Source organism: Diabrotica virgifera, chromosome 8 (genome assembly GCF_917563875.1).
Source record: "Diabrotica virgifera virgifera chromosome 8, PGI_DIABVI_V3a".
In the NCBI taxonomy this organism is placed as follows: Eukaryota; Metazoa; Arthropoda; class Insecta; order Coleoptera; family Chrysomelidae; genus Diabrotica; species Diabrotica virgifera.
Genome location: NC_065450.1, coordinates 165,831,805 through 165,846,978, shown reverse-complemented (window position 1 = coordinate 165,846,978; position 15,174 = coordinate 165,831,805). Strand labels below are relative to the sequence as shown.

At 34.6% G+C, this 15,174-nt stretch overlaps 1 protein-coding gene across 1 annotated transcript in view; it reads right to left on the bottom strand.

The window, feature by feature from the left end:
- Nucleotides 1–5,931: 5,931 nt before the first annotated feature.
- Nucleotides 5,932–15,174, bottom strand: part of LOC126889583 (cobalamin trafficking protein CblD-like) — a 38,551-nt gene continuing 29,308 nt past the window's right edge. The window contains exons 4-5 of the mRNA XM_050657983.1: nucleotides 14,201–14,420; nucleotides 5,932–6,048 (exon numbers count right to left, since the gene is read on the bottom strand). Coding sequence (XP_050513940.1) covers nucleotides 5,990–6,048; nucleotides 14,201–14,420 — 279 coding nt within the window. The 3' untranslated portion in view covers nucleotides 5,932–5,989. The remainder of the gene's footprint in view (nucleotides 6,049–14,200; nucleotides 14,421–15,174) is intronic.

The following is a 15,174-nucleotide window of genomic DNA, read 5'->3' as shown; positions in this document are numbered from 1 at the left end:
GTTATTAAAATACAGTACTGCAAGCAAAATACAATTAATTAAATTTACCTTTATATAATAATTGCATATCATATCAATATTGTGGAGCAATATATAATTTTTCTTCTTCATTGACAGTAGATATGAAATATGCGTCAATTTGACAATTTCAATTGATAATGAATTATTTAAGAAAGTTGCAAGATTTCTCCGCTAATCGCGCATGATCGTTTCTCGTATCCCATCCAAGTACTTGCACACCGCGAATATGTAATAGGTATAACAATAAATAATAAACAAACAGATTATTCTACCATAAAATTACATAAAAAAGTGAACAAGTTGGAAAAAGAACATGTTTTGAAAACTATTGTTTATATTTTAAGTCTTCCATTTTCAATAATCTCATATTTTTCTTCAAAATTATATATAAAAAATATACAAGGTGAATGACTTTTCAAGTAGTTGATCAATTACGCAATACGCAGCAACACTCTTCCATGTTTATGCACGCACACTGTAATCTATAATAGGTACTAAACTAACGTTACCAAACCAAAAAATGGTAACAATACTGATATACACAGCGTGCCCAAGCGCCGTCGTTCCTTAAAAATTTTCAGAAACGAGCTGGTCCCGAGAGATAGCGAGGATCCTCTTGCGTTAGAGAAAAGTCGCCAATTATGGAATACCATTTTGTTTTGGGGATATAAAAAATACCTTTATAGAAATGAAAACAGTTTAATGTTATGACAAATCAGTCATACATTTTCATGTAGCAATTTAAAGCCTTCTATTAAATATCTTAATTAACAAAAAAAAAAAAACAAAATCCCAAATGAGTAACCAAATATGAAATAGGTAACCACATATGGAATATAGGCATAAACCAATATATCAATAACAAAAATAGACATAAACATCTCAGATCAAATAAATTTAAATAAGAAAATTGTGAAAAATGAAAGAAGTAGCTTAATTCTCTTGCAGACATCACAGATCCATGTATCAAACTCTGCACCAGCACAATCATAATGAGTCCACACATTATGCACTTAATCCCCTATTCAATAATTAGGCACCAACGACTGTCCATATTTGGATTTGTACATTAGTTCAAACTAGTATCAACATTTTTTTAAGTCATAATGTTTTAATTACAGGTTATAAAATATTAAAATAAAGGTACTATTGATATACTCAATAGCACAAAAATTCTGTATTCCTGCATAATAACCAATAATACTCGTTAAATACATTTTCCTTTAAAATTTTCTTCGACACGATAAAACAAAACGCGCCTGACAGACACCTATCGTTCGCGCATCTGACACAGAGGTGTGAATACGTTAATAAAGAGAGCAACTGAAATAGAGTTTTGAGAATAGAGAAACTATGTTGTTTTATGTGCTATTAGATTGAAAACTTAGTTTTTTGATAGCAGTTGCCGCTAGGGCATCCCTGCCATTTCGTTCGTTGCAATCCGTGACTGCACGCCGGGCTTTGTCCTACTTGGGTCAGCGAGAGCAGCATATGTGCCTCCTGATGAGAGACTAATAAGTTTCGAAACCGGTAGAGGTGCTTGCTGCACTCTCTGATTGAACTGGAATTATGATGCGGCTGTAATTTCGTGTTGCAACAAAATTGAAAATGTTTATTCATTTTTGATTGTAACGGGCTTTTATATTTTACGAAATATGGACCTTTATTCATTTGCCGGTGGTCGTCTCAATCGCTTTTAAAATGTTGACGTGGGTATGTACACTTCGAAGAGTAAGTGAATATTTTAGAAATGGATACTTCACCAGTGAATGCGGCCCAGGTAATAGGTAATTTCATAATTACCAGAGTGCTATAATCAGAGGACTGTCGCCTTCTTATGACGCAGTCTGAAGAGCTTACCGTCGATACCAGAAGAGAGATAGCTACAATCGACGACCAGGTTCGGGTCGGCAACGTGTACCGAGAGAGACGGACGATGGATTCATCATTGGCGAAGCGTCCACGTAACCACTGTTACCATTGGGAACAGTTAAAAATCTTGCAAATAAATATTTATGACTACTATGCACGTTGCGAATCCGTTGCACGTTATTATACGTTGTTACCACTTTTGGTTATGGTAGAGGAAAGTAACCAAATATGGAATAGTGTCCTAATATGGAATTCCTTGATTTCTCCGAAAATATCAGTTGGAAGCGCACTACAATACCATCCTCTATTTCAGTTGCTCTCTTTATTATCGTATTCACACCTCTATGTCAGATGTTTTTTTTGCCCGTTACAATGTTTGTTGCATTCCCTATGCCACACAGAAGTAGGGAAATTTTACAACCCGTTGCCAATTTACATAAAACAATTATTTTTTGGAAATCCTATAATAGACGATACTTTTTGCATTAGTTGTTTTAATTCCAAGTTACACAGCATAAACTGCAATTCATTGAGTGAGTCGATTTTATTGCTCGTAATTGTAGTTTAAGTAAATTCATTCTACTGGATAAGGAAATGAGTCTATACTCGCAATCTTATAGTTTGTATGTTATTTATTAGCTGTTACAATCAAGGGGCAACCGGTTTCGAAGCTTACATTTTATGTTTCATCATCAGGCCCAGTACATATAGTCTTCACATATACAAACTACTAGCTAAAATTAACAAAAAGACAAAATGTTCATACATATAAAAATATAAAAACAACTATGTCTAGGTTGTGACTAAAAACATACAATAAAGCAAACCAACTGTGGAGTATTGAACTCAGTGTTCCATAAGGTGTATATTGGGACTTTCTTTTATTGGGAGTGACCAGTCTGATGTAAATTGCTTGGTATATAAATTTTTATATATACTACCATCAATCATTAAGTGCTTAAGGGTTGATGGAGTCTAGACAAGAGGGTATAAATGATCAAAATACACATAAAGTTTTTTGCAATAGGTATGTACTTACAGTATAACAGTTCCAAATACTGATATGTAAGTACATACCTATTGCAAAACACTTTATGTGTATTTCACATTCCGACGATTAGTCCAGTCGGGTTAGACGAATAACAGGCCTAACCTTGCAGGGTCAATAGTAGTGTAAATTTAAAATCTCGACTGAATTCGGCCATTGCGTTAGCCGCCATCTTGATTTTAAACGAGAACTGTTTTTGCTCAATATCTCCGCCATTTTCAACTTTTCGACAAAAAGTATAACAACCAAAATTGTTGAAAATGTAATTTTATATCATTTCTATTTTTACAATTTTTTCGGGCCATCGACATTTTCCGAGTCATAGCGGAAAATAGTGACAGTTATATATAAATAGAGCATAATTATTGAATTATCTCGTTTATTGTTAGTTTTACGACAAAAATGATTTTATACAAAAATAGAGAGAATTGAATTCTACACAATTTTAGTTTCTTTCATTTTTTTTTTGCTAAAGTTAATATTTAAGGTAGTATGTATGAGATAATGGCGCGAGCGTAAGACCTGATTGATTTTGTAGCAATTGTTTTTGTTCAATATCTACGCCATTTTCAACTTAAATTGTTCCAAATATGATTTCCTACAATTTCTTTTTAACAATTTTTTTCATGCGGTTGATATTTTCCGAATTAAGTGGGAAAATAGTAAAAAGTGGTGGGGGAGCATATTTACTTAATTGAATCTTTTTTCCGAGCTGCCCCAAATTTTATAAATCTATCCTTTAGGGGAGATCTTTATGACACAAGTCCAAAGTAAAGTAAAAAATTAACTTAGTCATTAATAGGGAGAAAAGCTCTTCTAGCTACCCCTAAAACCAGGTGGCTTAACCACATGAAGTAATACAAAGGATGTCCCATTACCCAGGGCATCCAAAGTAACATTAAGATCAACGCCTCCCCATTCGGTATGTCCTCCGATGGGGAGGGGTGGAGGTATAGCTTGGGGGTCAGATAGGTACTGTGACTCCATTACGGGGTGTGACCGGTTTGATCTTCGGACATGTGGGTTCCACTTTTCCATTGGAACACACATGTTCCCCGGGGCTGGGGTTGATACGAGCATGTGTGTGTGTGTGTGGGGAGATCAATAGTAGTGTAAATTTAAAATCTCGACTGAATTCCGCGGTTGCATTAGCCGCCATATTGATTTCAAAGGAGAACCGTTGTTGCTTAATATCTCCGCCATTTTCAACTTTTCGACAAAAACGGTAAGAACTAAAATTGTTGGAAACGCAATTTCCTACCATTTCTTTTACACAATTTTTTTATGCGATCAATATTCTCCGAGTTAAGGAGAGAAATAGTGGAAGCGGAGGGGAAGCATAATTATTGAATTGTTTCATTTATTATTAACTTTATGACATAATTGTACATAAACAAAAATAAACAGAATTATATTTTATACAATTTTTGAAACTTACAATGAAACACCAACCAAACTAAGTACATACTTACTTACTTAAGCCGTCCTCTTGTACCTTACGGTGTCGAGGTAAGTGGAGAAATCAGACGTCTCCATGCCTTTCGGTCAGTAGCTAGTCTTTCTGCTTCTCTCCACCCAATATTTCTTTTTACGCAAGCCTTTCCAATATTTGCGTTCCACGTTCTTTCTGGCCTGCCTCTTCGTCGTTTGTTGTCAGATGCCGCTTTCGATACCCTCTTTACAGTTCTACCTTCACTCATTCTCGCCATATGTCCGAACCATGATAACTGTTTCGTTTCAAGTCTGTCTAAGGTCCTTCCAACACCGCACCTTTCACGTATGTCTTCATTTCTTAACTAAGTACATAAAAGATACAAATAATAACTTATATGTATTAAGTTCACTTAATTTTATTACTAGCGGTTTTTATTGGTTGAATTTGTCTGTCGATAATTAAGTTTCATTTCAGCTAACATATTTTAATATTTCAACATTTTTTTTAAATTTTGGACCCCGTTGGGGGGAATTTTCCCATTCCCCCCCTCTTAGACCCGCCACTGGTTCTCTCTAAAAATTGTAGTAAATCGTAATTGCAACAATTTCAGTCCCTACACTTTTTGTCGAAAAGTTGAAAATGGGAAGATATTGAACAAAAACAATTGCTTTAAAATCAATCTGGTCTTACGCTCGCGCCTTTACCGCATACGTACTACCTTAAATATTGATCTTATCAAAAAAATTAAAGAGATCAAAATTGTACATAAATTAATTCTCTTCATTTTTGTATAGGTTAAAATTTGTTGTAAAAGTAATAATAAACGAGGTAATTCAATAAATCCATAATTATGCTTTAACTGTCACTGTTTTTTCCCCATAACTCGGAAAATATGGACCGCACGAAATAAATTAAAATAAACGAAATTTAGAAAATTGCATTTTCAACAATTTCAGTTTCTATATTTTTTGTCGAAAAGTTGAAAATGGCGGAGATATTGAGCAAAAACGGTTCTCGTTTAAAATCAAGATGGCGGCTAACGCAACGGTCAAATTCAGTCAAGATTTTAAATTTATACTACTACTGACCCCACCTAAAGATTAGAAAAATAAAATTTGGGACAGTTCCTAATGCAAGGTCAAATAGTATCCCGACTGGGCTAGATTGAAACCTATTCCGAGGTACCCGCTCCAGTTCCATCATACCGGTGGTTCCCAACCTTTTATGTCTGGCGACCTACCTTCTGATGTTTTTCCATATTCGCGACTCATCCCTCACACATGAGATGATATATTATGTACGTTATTCAGCTACTGTAAGAGTCCCGCCGCGACCCACCTGAAATCCGCCAGCGACCCACCGGTTGGGAAACGCTGCATCATACCATCTCTATGTGGAAGTGACTAACGATCCAAAAGAAGGAAGGCTTATTCTAAGGCCCGCTTTAATTCAGATTTTTTTCGATCGTTATAAGTATGCACGTATTTACATAAATTAGTTATACGTTATAAGTATACACGTATGCACGCAGAATTATTGATTGAACAAGGAAAAAAACAAGAAAAATAATTTATTGAATTCAAACAATCAACATCAAAAAATTAAAACGCATTTCATACAAAAATGGAATTGAGGTTATCTTTATTTGAGGGTGCATTTGTGAATAAACTACCTGCAACAAACAAAACAAATTAACAATATAAATAGATAAGCTTTAACACGTTCGATGCGTATGTCGCGCATCGGCAACATGTGCTCACTTACATTAAATTACAAAAATTATTTCAGGTTCTGGGAGAAGTACGTAAAAAACTATACGCAGCGAACGTGTTAACAGAGATGAAGTATAAAACAAAAATTTTTAACTCTCGTCGACAGCTGTTAAAAATGCGAGGTATCAGAGATCAAGTGAAAGAAAGCTAGCGCGCAACGTTCGCCATCAAACCCCAGTATATATAACAAACAGTAGTGACACTCTGCGCGACCTTGATGAAGTCACGCATTTTTTCCGAACAGACAGTTCGAGCGAAAAGTCGCAGAACTCAGTGTGCTTTTGTCAGTCAAAAGTTTCCATCTACATGTGGAATATGAATGCCCACTTCCATTCCATTGATGGATGTACTTAAAGGTTATTCGATTTTAATTTTTATATACAAAAATTTTTTTTGTACAGTATTTTTGCCGCCCTGGGCAACTGCCTCTATTGCCTAATGGATAAAGCGGCCCTGACCACATGATGAAATGTTATGTAGGTATATAGCATCTTGCTATTTGACATGGAATTATGGATGTTAAAATTAGTACAATGCGAAGACTGGAAAGTTTAGAGCTGTGGAAAAACAGATTATCTTGGACACATCCTTACGTGAAAGTAGGCATAGCTTGGACAAGAAAGATAATGTTCTTACAGCTCACAAAACACAACAAAATACCGAAAGAATGGAGAACGAGCGAACTAATTCTACTATTCAAAAAAGAAGATAAAAAGCAGCCAGAAACCTAAAAAGGTATCAACTTGTTGAATACTGCCCTAAAACTTACAACTAAAATTCTATAAGAACAAATGAATCAGAGGATAAGTTTAGCAGATGAACAACAGGGTTTTCGTACTGGAAGATCGTGTACATATGCAATATCGTCATAAAACAAATTACTGAGAAATCACTAGAGTATAATAGGCCAGTCTCTCTATGTCTGATTGACTTGAAGACAGCATTTCACAGAGTAACACTCGAAGATGTAATTCATCTTCTGTATAATAGAGAAAGAAGTCCCCCTAGATATTATAAAAACTACTGAAATCCTCTTAGTAGAAGCAGTAAAGCACTGAACCTCTGAAAAAAAAACGGCAAGACGGATCTTAATAATTCTTTTTGCATTCGATTCGTGAATGCGCCAGGAAACTTTGTGACCCCGAGCCATGATATAATATTGAAAAAATGCATACAAAAAATGCATTCTTAAAGTGCATCTCAAACAGACAATAAAAAAATTCAGAACTCGTCAATTATCGGCGGAAATGAGTTCAATTTTGTTACTCGGGGGGTTTTTGAGGTCGCTGAAAACGAATATGACGTCGAAAGTGATCTCCGGAGTACCTGGTGCCCAGGGTACCTACTGTTTACCTCGTCTTTCCGAGTTTTCGGCAAATTCATTAAAAAATTAGTCAAAAATCATTACTCGGGGGGTTTTTGGAGACGACGGATATGACATCGGAAGTGATTTCCGGAGTACCTGGTGCCAGGGTACCTACTGTTTACCTCATCTTGTGGAGTTCTCGCCAAAGAATTTATTAAAAAAATTAGTCAAAAATCATTACTCGGGGGGTTTTTGGGGTCGCTAACGACGAATATGACATCGGAAGTGTTCTACGGAATACCTGGTGCCCAGGGTACCTACTTCTTCTGGAGTTTTCGGCAAATTCATTAAAAAATTAGCCAAAAATCATTACTCGGAGGTTTTTGGGTCGCTGACGACGAATATGACATCGGAAGTGATCTACGGAGTACCTGGTACCCAAGGTACCTACTGCTTACCTCGTTTTCTGGAGTTTTCGACAAATTCATTAAAAAATTAGTCAAAATTTATTACTCGGGAATTTTTGCGGTCTCTGACGACGGATATGATATCGGAAGTGATTTCCGGAGTACCTGGTGCCCAGAGTACCTACTGTTTATCTCGTAACTAATGATTTTTGACGAATTTTTTAATGAATTTGCCTAAAACTCCGGAAGACGAGGTAAACAGTAGGTACCCTGGGCACCAGGTACTCCGGAGACCTTTTCCGATGTCATATTCATCGTCAGAGACTCCAAAAACCCCCAAGTAATGAATTTTGATCAATTTTTTTTATGAATTTGCCGAAAACTCCAGAAAACTAGGTAAACAGTAGGTACCCTGGGTACCAGGTACTCCGTAGATCCCCGTGTAATTATTTTTGACTCATTTTTTAATAAATTCTTTGCCGAAAACTCCACAAGAAGAGGTAAACAGTAGATACCCTGGGCACCAGGTACTCCGGAAATCACTTCCGATATCATATCCGTCGTTAGTCGTTAACGACCCCAAAAACCCCCAAAAACTCCACAAGACGAGGTAAACAGTAGGTACCCTGGGCACCAGGTACTCCGGAGATCACTTTCGACGTCATATTTGTTTTCAGCGACCTCAAAAACCCCCGAGTAAAAAAATTGAACTCATGTCCGCCGATAATTGACGAGTTCTGAATTTTTTTTATTGTCTGTTTGAGATGCACTTTAAGAACGCATTTTTTGTATGCAGTTTTTCAATATTATATCATGGCTCTGGGTCACAAAGTTTCTTGTCGCATTCACGAATCGAATGCAAAAAGAATTATTAAGATCCGTTTTGTCGTTTTCTTTTTCCGAGGTAAGGCCGACTTTAGTGCTTTATTGCTTCGCCTATCTACCAAAACAATAAAATGGAAGTCAGAATAGATAGACATACGGAGCGGAATAAGACATGGAGTCTCATTGAGTCCTATGCCCTTCAATTTAATCATAGATGAAATCATCAAAAGCGTCAACAAAGAAAGAGGATACAGAATGAGAAACAAAGAAGTAAAAATACTGTTACGCAGACGACGGAATGTTGATAGCAAAAGATGAAGATAGTCTTCAAATATTAGTCCACAGATTTAACATAAGAGAAAAATGTAAAGACTGAAATAGTTTTGTACACACTTATGAATACAGGTAAATAGGGAGAAGTGTACTTTTGAAGTGTGTAAATTAAATACTTCCTACCTGAGCGCTTTCGGCTTATAAAGCCATCTTCAGAGCTATGCTACAATAAAAAGGTCTCTAATGAATAATTGATTTTAGAATTCAAAAGTTTAACTTACGTCAAAAGGTTCAAAATACCACTATGAAGAGAGATGGATCCCATGTATGATATAAAAATACTTCTATTTTTTAAGCAGTTTTTTTAATTGATGGAAAAAATTGGAAAACAACCTTGTCTGATTGTTGAAAAATGCTTAACCTAGCTATTGTTTTAAGGTCGGAAAAGTTAAAAACATATATTACAAGCACAAAGGACTTTCACACGAAAAATTACATTACAAAAAACGAATATTTGATCCTGGTCAGCATGCAGAATGGCGGCATGTGGCATGGAGGCTTTTAATGACAGCCGACACAGACAAGGGTGTGCTCGTTAAGGTGCTTTCACTTTTTCTCATATCAAGTGACAGTTGACATGACATTTTAGCAATTGAATTGAACAACTTTTCAACAAAGTATGTAGTTACATAAATCTAGTTTTAAAAAATATAATGAAATACATATTGAGAAAAGACTTAAGGTCCAAGATAAATCAGTTGACAAGTTATCCTCCAAAAACTGAACTCAAATCTTTTTTATTTTTAGAAGTTTTTCTATTATTGAATAAGTCGCAAATTTCATCACTATTTAAAAATAAAAAAAATTTGAGTTCAGTTTTTGAAGGATAACTTGTCAACTGATTTATCTTGGACCGTAATTCTTTTCTCAATATGTATTTCATTATATTTTTTAAAACTAGATTTATGTAACTATATACTTTGTTGAAAAGTTGTTCAATTCAATTGCTAAAATGTCATATGTCAACTGTCAATTAATATGAGAAAAAATGAAAGCACCTTAACGAGCACACCCTTGTCTGTGTCGGCTGTCATTAAAAGCCTCCATGCCACATGCCGCCATTCTGCATGCTGACACCGTAGACTTCAGATGGTAAGGTTTCTTGACATTACCATGATCAAATATTCGTTTTATGTAATGTAATTTTTCGTGTGAACGTCCTTTGTGCTTGTAATAGATGTTTTTAACTTGTCCGACCTTTAAACAATAGCTAGGTTGAGCATTTTTCAACAATCAGACAAGGTTTTTTTTCCAATTTTTTCCATCAATTAAAAAACTGCTTAAAAAATAGAAGTATTTTTATATCATACATGGGATCTATCTCTCTTCATAGTGTTTAACGTAAGTTAAACTTCTGAATTCTAAAATCAATTATTCATTAGAGACCTTTTTATTGTAGCATAGCTCTGAAGATGGCTTTATAAGCCGAAAGCGCTCAGGTAGGAAGTATTTAATTTACACACTTCAAAAGTACACTTCTCCCTATTTACCTGTATAAGAGAAAAAGAATTCAATAAGACAATTTCACCTCAGCAAACTAAAACAATAGTAATGTGTAAAGAACCAATAAAATGTAAAATAGAAATTGATGGTATCAGTATTGAACAAGTAATGGATATAAAATACCTTGGAATTACATTGTCAAGCTACGGAGACCTGGACAAAGAAGTGAAAAATCAAGTACAAAAAGCCAATAGACTGGTAGGATGTCTTAATAACACTATATGGCGAATCCGACATATTAGCACTGAGATGAAGTCAAGAATTTATAAAGCCAGAGTAAGACCAATAATGACATATGCATCCGAAACAAGACCCGATACAGCCACAACACAAACACTACTGGAAACGGCAGACATGAGAGTACTGAGAATAATTACAGGAAATACGCTGAGCTATCGAAAGAGGAGTGAAGACATTAGAAATCAATGTAACGTACAGTGTATAAACGAATAGACACTAAATAGAAAAATATAATGGAATAACCACATAAGCAGAATGGGGGAGACACGTGTGGTCAAATAGGGTAATTGGTAGAAGAAGTATCGGCCGACCGCGCAATATGTGGAGTGACAACCTTCCATATAGGTATCAATCCGCCAATGAACAAGCAGAATTGATTATAAAGAGAAGGAAGAAGAAGAAGCTCATAATGAAAGGAAATACTGAGGGCACAAGAAACTCTGGTAGACGATGCGCGACGTGGCTAAGTAGTCTCAAAGAATGGACTGGCTTAGACTTCCCGTTACGAATAAGAAAGACCCAAGACAAATAAGAGTTTGCATAAGATATTCATTAGAAGAGGGCTCCTACAGAAGAACAATGTTATGAATGCGAGGTACAGGAGATGACAGAAAAAACGTAAAAAGTAAGTTAATTTCTGAAAGAAAAATGCCACAAAAACTTTTGGACCGATCAATGAAAATTTGATATGAAAATTCAGATATAACCATGAACTTCACTGAACTCTTCAATGAAACAACCATGTACAGCTGGTTCCTAAAAAAACTGATACGACTCTTAGTAAGATTTTATCAAGTTGAGCAGTGTATGATTGATCTGATATTATATTATATTTATTATGACAGACAAATAATAAAATAAACAAACAAACAGTCATTTTTTAAGGTTGAAGTTATCTGACACATTTTAAGAATTGGCAGTGACAGTGACAGTATGTAAATAATAAGTATTTATCCTTCAAAATATAATAAGTTAAATATAATTAAACTCATATTCATTATATCACACCTCATCAAAAGCTTTTTACAAGAACATAGTCAGCGATTTTGATATGGCTTAGAGCCAGACTACATCAAGATCGCCTATAAATCGTGCTGGTAATTGCCTTGCAGCGAGACCAAAAACAAAAAGAAGAAGAAGAAAGTACACTGCTCAATTTTCTAGATAATACGCTTAAGAGTCGTATCAGTTTTTTTTTTTGGAACCAGCTGTACATAGTGAGTATCAGACGGTATCAGGTTTACATATTCTCAAGACGAGCTTGAAAGTAAAATTTACGACAGAAGAACAAAAGAAAAGAAGGAAGAATGAAGTGTCTGGGACACGAGAAAACTGTAAGTAAGAACGTTGCGTTGGGACAAACAGTAAGTGAAAACAAATATACACTCACCGGCACGAAAAACGGGCACCCCAAAAAATGGGTCATATTTGATGGCTCGTATCTCCTAAACCTGTTGTCCGATTTAAATAATTGTTTTAATATGTTAGAGCCCTTTATCTATATCGCTATAATAATATTGTTGCTAGAAAGGTAAATTTCCATTGTATACCGGGTGTACCAATTAAACTGGGTTTTTTCTCAATTTTCACAACATCCTGTGGAATATTCTAGCCTTTATAAAACATTCTATTTTTGAAGTTATACTTCTTTACGGGCGTAATGACGGTGAAATTTTATATGGGAAAACCTAGCGACCGGGCGCATGCGCATTATAACTTTGTTCTGATTGGATGTTCAAATGACATGACAAAAATTATCCAATATGGCAGCTGTGGCACAGCTGTGGGACTGTGTTTGGTTATAATGTATGCTTGTTGCGTTTTAAAATTTGTAGGAAGAGAAACAACAAACAAAAAGTTAGTTAATGGTTATACTGCCTTTTTAAATAGTTTTCATATTATATTTTTGGACTTATTTACATAGAAGAGATGATTGTTGCATGCCAATGTGAAAGCTCATCAAACTGTGCCTAGTATGAGTGCCGCAGATCTCGCTTATTCAAAGCTAAAGAATCTTTCACTGGTAAGTGTTTTATAAATAGTTGATCAAATTTTGTTATGATATTTGAACATAGCCACTTTGCACGACGCAAGTGATTGCGAAATGTATTAGTCGTTATACGGGCTCCGATACCTACCTTGAACCTACCAAAATACATAAGTAGTATGTAATACTTTTTTTTACATAATTTGATTACCATCAAAATTCATATCAATATTCACCTAATATATTGTCTTCTTACCCTATGTTTTGTTGTATTTTTTCAATTCTAAATCATTTCAATTCAAAATCAAAATAATTTGATTTACATAAGTTAAAAATGTCAAAAGGTTAATCTGTTTAGTTAGACGATCTTCGCACATAATGACAAGCTGCCTCTGTGGTGCAGTTTTAATGCGGGTGAATCCCAATACAACGCAAATACCAACCGCGTGGTAAGTTGGTTCGAATCCCAATAGAAACTTTTATTTTTTTATTTTTTTTTATACATTTTATGATTGTAAGTATATTTATTATATAATTTTATTTTCAGAAAATACGTATTTAGTTAAAAATTTTTCCGACAATTAATGTTCAGAAATCATTTGTGGCATTTTTAATGTGTTTGTGTGTGTTTTATTTTTTTATTATTTTAATTTTTGGCACTGTTTTAATAAAAATGTTTGAGAAGTATTAAGTATAAATTAATTTAATATTTAAATAAAATATAAATAAAAAGTATATTAATTTCGTTTATAATCATATAATCATATAATAGAAGTATAACTTCTTACGTGCGTACAAAGTACACACACATTCTTTTTTTTATTCATTCGCGTATGTTGGATAATAAAAAAAGTTAGGGACTTTAACAACTAGCATGTTCTTTATCAATACAGGGTGTTTCTAAATAAGTGCGACAAACTTCAAGGGGCAATTCTGCATGAAAAGATAATGACCGTTTGCTTAATAAACCTATGTCCGCAAATGCTTCGTTTCCGAGATACGGGGTGTTGAATTTATTCTTACAAACTGACGATTTATTTATTGCTCTAAAACCGGTTGAGATATGCTAATGAAATTTGTTAGGTTTTAAGTAGTAAATGAAGTGGATTTAAGAAAATCTGGGGCTATAATTGGGTTTTAATTTCAATATTTTTTAAAGACTAGAATATTCCACAGGGTGTTGTGAAAATTGAGAAATAAACCCAGTTTGATTGGTACACCCGGTATACAATGAAAATTTACCTGTCTAGCAACAATATTATCACAGCGATATTGCTAAAGAATAAAACTATAACATATTAAAAAAAAATACTTAAATCGGACAACAGGTTTAGAAGATACGAGACATCAAAAATAACTCATTTTTTGGGGTGCCTGTTTTTCGTGCCAGTGAGTGTAGAAATACAACCAAAGTTATAAAAATATTACTGCCACCCATAGAAAATACTTACCTATAAAATGTTTTTTACCACTGTCTTCGTTCGATATCACTTTGCAATCTTTAATTTCGACTATCTGAAAATCTAAACATCTGAATTTCTCATCGTTTTGGTAAAGTTCCCGTAACGCCGAAGGAGCAAAATAAGGACGTCCGGAAAATGGGTTTATAAAATCTGCCCAATAACCAACATTTCTTAATTTATCACAAATACTTTTGGCAGCAATTAAAAACTAAAAAAGAAATAGCGTTAGTACTGTAACTCTGATTTGTTGACTCTGATGATTAAATTGTTCGTTTCGGAAAATATCTCTTTTTATGGGAATTATCTATTGACTCGCTTTGGCTATGCCATTACTGCAAACATTATCCCTTTCAGGTTTTCATGCCCCTCACCGCCGCACAGTGTTCAAAATTGGTCAAAACGTGATCGAAACTAAATTATGTTTAAACTTTAAAACGATCTGGCTGAAAAGGTGATTTATTTGAGGTACTCGTTTGTACAATGGTATAAAAAAAAGTTTATTAAAACCATTAAAAGTCATCCAAAAGGATTCGCAAAACGTTTTCGATCTAGATCAGATCATCTTCAGTGTGTTCTGCTTAGTACATGAAACTAGCAACCTTATGCAATTGGTAACATCGAGAAATACGGTTTACATGATACTTATATGATATTTACAGCGACTCCAAGTCGGTGTTAAAAGATTGAATGTGTTAGGAGTGCTCAAAGGGCAACATGGTTCCCTGCTCGATAAGAACTTGTGGTTCTTGCCAGTTCAATGAACACAGACCAACTGTATAACGAGTACCTATATTTATATATTATTTAATGGGGGTCGTTTTTTTAGTTTTCATCCCTTCATTAGGGGGTGAATTACTTAAAAAATATCGTTATACAGTGATGAGCACGCTAATAACCGGCAAAATAGCACAAAAGATGAAAAACTTATTAAGTTGTGAGATAAAAAGAAATAAAACTAGTCA